At 43.3% G+C, this 7,762-nt stretch overlaps 1 protein-coding gene across 2 annotated transcripts in view; it reads left to right on the forward strand.

Moving 5' to 3' along the window:
* The window catches only part of esr1 (estrogen receptor 1), a 288,949-nt gene that overhangs the window by 110,362 nt on the left and 170,825 nt on the right, over window positions 1-7,762 (forward strand). Inside the window, exon 3 of one of the 2 annotated variants that reach the window (XM_043696506.1) lies at window positions 4,034-4,150. In XM_043696506.1, coding sequence (XP_043552441.1) covers window positions 4,034-4,150 — 117 coding nt within the window. The remainder of the gene's footprint in view (window positions 1-4,033; window positions 4,151-7,762) is intronic. The other variant, XM_043696507.1, reaches the window with a different exon arrangement.

The raw sequence follows: 7,762 nt of genomic DNA on the forward strand, positions 1-7,762 counted from the left end.
ATTCTCTTTCTTACAGGCACTTATCCACTCTATCACTTCCCCTCGCCCACTCTCGCAATTCCTCACTCGCACACACATTCTCTGACATCCTCACACACTCTCTCACTTCCTTGTCCAATCTCTGTCTCTGTCTCTCTCTCTCTCTCTGTCTCTGCTATACGTTTGACAAGCCTACTCTAAATACGCAAGAGACCTTGGAGTGCAGGTTCATAATTCCATGAAAGTGGAGTTACAGATGGACAAGATAGTGAGGAAGGTGTTTGGTATGCTTTCCTTTATTGGCCAGTGCATTGAGTACAGGAGGTCATGTTGCGGCTGCATAGGACATTGGTTAGGCCACTTTAGTTCTGGTCTCCTTGCTATAGGAAGGAAGTTGTGAAACTTGAAAGGATTCAGAAAAGATTTACAAGCATTCTGCCAGAGTTAGAAGACCTTATAGAAGCTTATAAAATCATGAGGGGCATGGATAGAGTGAATAGCTAAGGTTTTTTTCCCCAGAGTAGGGGAGTCCAAAAGTTGAGGGCATAGTTTTAGGGTTAGAGGGGAAAAATTTAAAAGGGACCTAAGGAGCAAGTTTTCACACAGAGGATGGTGCGTGTATGGAATGAGCTACCAGAGGAAGTGGTGGAGGCTGATACAATTACAGCATTTAAAAGGCATCTGGAGAGGTATATGAATAGGAAGGGAATACAGGGATATGGAACAAATGCTGGCAAATGGGACTAGAGTAATTTAGGACATTAATTTAGAGCAGTGATTCTGTGGAGTTAATTGCCACAGAAGCTGTGGAGGCCAGGTCATTGAGTATATTGAAAACAGAGATAGATAGTTTCTTGACAAGGGAATCAAAGGTTATGGGGAGAAAGCAAGAGAATGGAGTTGAAAAGACCTATCAGCCATGATTGAATGGCGGAGCAGACCCGATGGGCTGATTGGCTTAATTTTTGCTCCTATATCTTACAGTCTTATGCTCTTATGGACATCTGGTTGGCATGGACGAGTTGAACTGAAGGGTCTGTATCCGTGCTGTAAATCTCTATGACTCTAAATCCAGCCTGTAGTGAACAAAGTAAGGTTTCTCATTGGAGAATTGCCTATTTTCTCGCTGGGGGTAATGGACAGTCCGTAGAAGGTTGGGTCCTGCCTATTTTCTGAAAAAGGCCATCCTCACCAGCAGCAGATGGAAGGGGCACAGAGGGACAGGGGTATTGCAGATATTTGCACCCTCCCAGTAGGACCTGGGGCACCTCTGGCACATCTCAGAGCTGTGTAGAAAGAATGGAATCTCCTTCAGGAAGCTGTAACTGTGTAAATAAAATGCCTTCTGAAGCCAGATCAGCAGCTGGCACTGCCTTGCCAATTGTAAAAATAACTGGATGTTACCACAGCCCCTCTGTCCCTTCCTCCATCTCACTCTGGGCTCCAACTGCGAATATCAGCAAAAGCTGTCAATTTGCGATATTTTAACACTATAACAAATTGTGCTCCCAGCTGTGAAAATTAATCACATGTTCAGATACAAATGGCAGAGCTTTTCTGCATATATCCATCACACAGCCCTCACCATCTGCTGTGCACTGAGGCTATTTAGTGTCTGACTGCAGTGGAGTATTGTATGTGACACCCTGGATCTACAGTGGCATAACAATTAGCTCCCAACTCCTTACAGATAAGTATTGACTAATTTCGTCACATTCTCAGAAGTGCTTGCTTGCTATGGCTTCTTTGACCTGATGCCCCTAGCAATTTGCAGCCAGGCCATTGGTGTAGCCTCTGGAGATGCCTGTATTGACCTCAGTCCCTTGGACCCCAAAAGGAAACTTGAGCATCTCCATTTTGCTTGGTCAGGGCTAGGTTGACTTATTTTTCTGGGACCGGGTTGGGTTTTCATGAGTTTGTGCAACTGACATGGAGCTTTGACCTGCAAATGGCTCATGTTATGGAATCATGGGAGCACTACACTCTGCTTTCTGTTCAGGAATGTCATGTGGTGTTCCAGCATCTGTAAGCAAGGAGTTCCTTGACCAATAAGCCGAATGTAGAGGTCAGCACACTGGTGTAAAGCTGAAATTTGTACATTGACGAAAAGGGATACTGCATCCGTGCAAATCCTTCCAAATCAGGACTATAAACAAATAATTAAGATTAATTAACAGATTAATGTGGGCAGTGATCCACTTGCTGATTGCAGAAAATCAAGAGATTTTAGAAACTAGCCAAGCAAAGCTTTTAGGGAGTTAAGAGATGGGGTTAATTGCCCTTAATTGCTGGAAAACCTGGCCTTGGAAGAGACTATGTGACCATGTGGTGATTGTTGCCTAGCAGTGTTTTCTGCACTTGGTTTCTGCTTCATTGTGAGTCATTAGAAAGTAAACCCTCAAGGCTGTAAGGCAAGTCTTTCTCTCCCTTGTGGTTAAAGTACTAGAGAACCTGAGAAAAAGAAGTTTCCACAACTCAATAAACTGACGAACTTGTAAAACCTGAGAAACTGAACTTTGACCAGTTTCCAAAGAGTTGGAACAAACTTGATTACCTTCCGAACTAATGCTGGTTTGGAAAATCTCCCATTGGTCTATGGATGTCGGTAATCATTTCTTCGAGAAATCTAATGGATTAAGAAAATTCATCGATTTAATTCTTAGTTTCTCAGGCCATTGACAAATAGGGACATTTCTTTGCCCTTTGAAAAATATTGTCTCTGCAAAATCTTTGTTGTCTTTTGTGTTGTGTGAGTATGTCTGCTTGGGATTAAAAGGGCACACAATTCTCATTCTAGCCTGTGGTTTGTATGTTAAGTCACTTGTTTTTAAGAAATGAGTTTTGTTTTATAATAAACTGATTATTTTTAAGTTCATTACAGGAACCTGGTGAAAGCTGGATGGCAGTTCATCGGGACAACAATTGGCCATTTTGCCAATCTAATCCAAACATACATTGTCATGGGGTGACTTGTGGAGTAATGTGGTTTAGCCACAGTCACAGTGGTGTAGCATCTTAAATCGCAGCAAGTTCATCCATCACCTCTGTGTTTGATATACATTCATTCATGGTCTAGCAATTAAAGTAAAAAGAGTTTAGAGTTCTAACCATTGTTTCCAAATCCCTCCATCACTAAATCTATTCCTATTTACATACATTCCCCAAATCCTACAACCATCCTTGCCCCCACCCCCACCTCCACCCCCATCCAATCCTGGCCTCTTGTGCTGCACGATTGCTCCATCGATGTCTTCAAAAATGTAAGTTAGAAATAAAAATACTGCAGGTGCTGGAATCCAACATAGACAGGCAGGAGGCTGGGAGGACAAAGCAAGCCAGGCAGCATCAAAAGGTGGAGAAGGGTGATACCTGAAATGTTAACTTCTCCATCTCCTGATACATAGAATCCCTCCAGTGTCGAAACAGGCCCTTCAGTCCAACAAGTCCACACCAACCCTCTGAAGAGTAACCCGCCCATTCCCCTACTTTTCACCCCTGACTAATGCACTTAACCTACACATCCCTGAACACTATGGGGCAATTTATCACTGCCAATTCAACTGGCCCACACATCTTTGTGACTGTGGGAGGAAACCAGAGCACCCGGACGAAATACATGCCAACATGGGGAGAATGTGCAAACTCCACACAGTCACCCCAGGCTGGATTCGAACCTGGGATCTCTGGCACTGTAAGGTATCAGTGCTAACCACTGAGCCACCATGCCACTCTGGTGCTGCCTGGCTTGCTGTGTTCTTCCAGCCTCCTGCCTGTCCACTTCAAAAATCTAAGCCTAACCTTTGAAATTCCATCCTTAAACCATTAAGCCTCTCCTCCTTTCAAGATGCCTGTTAAAACTTTGGTTTTTGACCAAGTGTTTAGTCACCCACCTTGGAGTCCCTTTACGGCATCCAATTTGTTTGAAAATGCTCCTGTAAAGTGGCTTCAGATGTTTGCTGCATTAAAGGCACGATAATAAATGCACCTTGTTGTTGAGATAGGAAGATTGTATGCTGTGGTTGAAATTTATCTGGGATCTCTCTTTTCTTTCCAGGACACAATGACTACATGTGCCCTGCCACAAACCAATGTACCATCGATAAAAACCGCAGGAAGAGCTGCCAAGCCTGCAGACTGCGTAAATGCTATGAAGTGGGCATGATGAAAGGTGGTATGTAATATTTGACTTCTGGTTCTCATGCTTTCTGTGTTTGCAGAAATATACTTTTTATTGACCGTTTCGACAGAAGATGCAATGCAGACAACTCTTCTTGCTCCTGTTAGAGTCGTAGAGTCTAACAGCATGGAAATAGACCCTTTGGTCCCACTCATCCATGCTAACCAATTAGTCTCGACCTATCTGCCAGCACATGGCTCATATCATTGATCAATTTGGGAATTGCTACTAATGTCAAGTGATCTAATACTCCGAACTGAGATAACCCACCCAGCTTATCAGGTATCACCAGATCACCTGATACCCAATTGATCTAACACCCCGACAGTGTGGAAGCAGGCCACTTGGCCCATCGGATCCATACCAATCCTTCAAAGAGCATCCCACCCAGACCCACCCTACCTTATCCCTATAGTCCTTCATTTCCCATGGCCAATCCACTTAGCCTCACATCCCTGGACACTATGTGGCAATTTAGCATGGCCAATCCACCTAACCTGTACATCTTTGGATTGTGGGAGAAAACCAGAGCACCCGGAGGAATCCCACGCAGACACGGGGAGAATGTGCAAACTCCACACAGACAGTCGCCTGAGGCTGGAATCGAACCTGGGTCCCTGGCACTGTGAGGCAGCAGTGCTAACCACTGAGCCAGCCAAAATGATAGAATCAGTACAGCATGACAGCAAGCCATTCAGCCCACACTGACCCTCCAAAAAGCATCCAACCCAGACCCATCTCCATAACCCTGCATTTCCCATGGCTAATCCATCGAGCCTGCACATCCCTGAACACTATGGGCAAATTAGCATGGCCAATCCACCTACCTGTACATCTTTGAACTATGGGATGAAATCAAAGTACCCAGAGGAAACCCACATAAACACAGGGGGAACATGCAAACTCCACACAGACTATCACCTGAGGGTAGAATAAAACCTGGGTCCCTAGCACTGTGAGGCAGCAGTGTTAACCACTGTGCCACCTGTTAATTCAATATTATTGGGCGATCCAGTCTCTCTAGGTGATCCAAAGCTACCATCCTGAGTGTTCTAAATTCCAAGCGATCCAATACCCTGGATGATCAATGAGTTCTAGATGATCTGATACTCTTCGGTGATCCAACAGGTCCAGATAATCAATAGCACTTAGGCTTTTGGTGATCTCCAGGCAATGTAATCCACTTGGTTGCCTAATATTGCTCAGGTAATTTATTAGATTTGGGGGATCTATTACTCCTGGGCCATCAAATATTCCCAGTGATTTAATATTTCTCATGATCGAGTTGAATGAAATAAGTAATATCCCAGTTCAGCACATAGCCTAGGTGATTGGGTACACCAACCCATCTCATATCCCCGGGTCATCTGATGTATGCAGGTAATCCAATAGTTTCCAGGGATCAATTAATGCAGATAATCCAAAGCATTCAATTAGCCCAGGTGGTCCAGTGCCTCAGTATAATCCCAAGTCCCCATGTAATCCAATACAAACATATCTAAATGATGTAATCCATCATGGTGATACAATCCTGCTGATGTGGTTATCTAATGCTTTCATGTGATCCATACTTCCTGGCAATATGGTATATGCATCATCCAATGCTCCCGTGATCTAATAGGCTCAAGTGATGTCATAGACTTGATCCAATATTGACAGGTGCCCAGTGATACAATGCAATCAGTGCTTACACATCAAGGTGATTTAACAACCCCAGTAATTCAATATTCCAAGGTGATCTAATCCAATTCTGCAAGCCAATGCACCTAGGTAAACCTAGGTTCACCCCACAGGTGAACAAACACCCCTGTTATATGTAATACTTCGACCTGGTGTTATATATTTAGGAGAGATACTGTCTCCAAATATTTGAATATTCTAAGATCAGTGCATCTTTGTAATTCGGAATCATGAGATTAGCCATTGTAACCAGTTCTAATTCGTGCAGGCTATCCACAATGCCTAGACTATTCAATATATTGAACTCTGATCATCCAATACTCTCATGTGACTGAAAACCTCAGGTGATCTGTCACTCATAACTGATCTAATTCTGCCGACGTGATCTAATACAAAGGCATCAAATTCCTCCATGTAATCCAGTACTATCAAAGTGATCTATTCAATTTAGGAGATCTGACACACAAATTGTTTCTATGCACTTTATTGATCCAGGGTGTTGATTTTCCAAGAGGGCATAATGCTAGGTGACGTAATGTGCTGAGACAGTCTCATAGCCCAATTGAGGAGGGAAATTAACCACCTTGACAATTTGCAGATGAGAGTGAACCAGTAATGGATAATTGATGGTAGGTAAAAACAATGACTGCAGATGCTGGAAACCAGATTCTGGATTAGTGGTGCTGGAAGTGCACAGCATGTCTGACAAAATTATGGAATGTTTCGAAAAGGTGACAACAATAATGAAATGGGGCACATCCATTAATGTTATTTCTCTGGGTTTCTGGAAACCATTCTATAAAGCTTATCGTCTGAGACTGTTACCCAGAAGTTGAAGCTTATGAAATTGAAATGAATTCACCAGTCTGGTTAGGATTGGCTGAGAGGGCAGGAGAGACAAAGTCAGGGAAATGGGCAGACATTTTAATTGGCAGAATGCAACTAGCAGCATCCTGCAAACACCACTGTGAGTGTTGCACTATTTATTAATGACTTAGATAGTGTGTCAGAAAGTTTATTGGTAGCACATGCATGGGTGCTTTGTAAGCATTGTGGATAGAAGCACAGAATTGCAGAGAGGTATTGACAGATCATAGGAATGGATGGAAGGATTTCGATTGATGCAAATATGAGGTCAGCACTTTGCTGCTGACAAGAACAAAATGAGATGTTTTCTAAATGAAACAAGTCGAGAAACAGGGAAGTTCATAAGGGACTTGTGGGCTCAAGTACACAGCTCACCTACAGGAGCTTGTACAGGAGAAATCTGAGGCAACATTGGACTTTGTATCCAGAGGTGTGGAATACAAGGGAGTAGGAGTTATACTTCAGTTATGCAAATTCCTGGTTGGCCGATATGTCAAATACTCTGTGCAATTCTCAGCACTTCACCTTAGGATGAACCTATTTGTCTTAAAGGAAAGGCAGCATAGACTTACTGAAGTGGTATCTGGTAAATAAGATCATATTAAAGAACATAGAACAGTACAGCGCAGTACAGGCCCTTTGGCCTTCGATGTTGGACCAACCCAATCTGAAGCCCATCTAACCTACACTATTCCATTTTCATCCATATGTCTATCCAATGACCATTTAAATGCCCTTAAAGTTGGCAAGTCTACTACTGTTGCAGGCAGTTCACTCCACGCCTCTACTACTCTCTGAGTAAAGAAACTATCTCTGACATCTGTCCTATATCTATCACCCCTCCATTTAAAGCTATGTCCCCTTGTGCAAGCCATCACCATCCGAGGAAAAAGGCACTCACTGTCGACCCTACCTAACCCCCTGATTATCTTAAGTCACCTCTCAATCTTCTTCTCTCTAACGAAAACAGCCTCAAGTCCCTCAGCCTTTTCTCATAAGATCTTCCCTCCATACCAGGCAACATCCTAGTAAATCTCCTCTGAATCCTTTCCAAAGCTT

The sequence above is a fragment of the Chiloscyllium plagiosum genome, chromosome 9 (assembly GCF_004010195.1).
Source record: "Chiloscyllium plagiosum isolate BGI_BamShark_2017 chromosome 9, ASM401019v2, whole genome shotgun sequence".
NCBI classification, from domain to species: Eukaryota; Metazoa; Chordata; class Chondrichthyes; order Orectolobiformes; family Hemiscylliidae; genus Chiloscyllium; species Chiloscyllium plagiosum.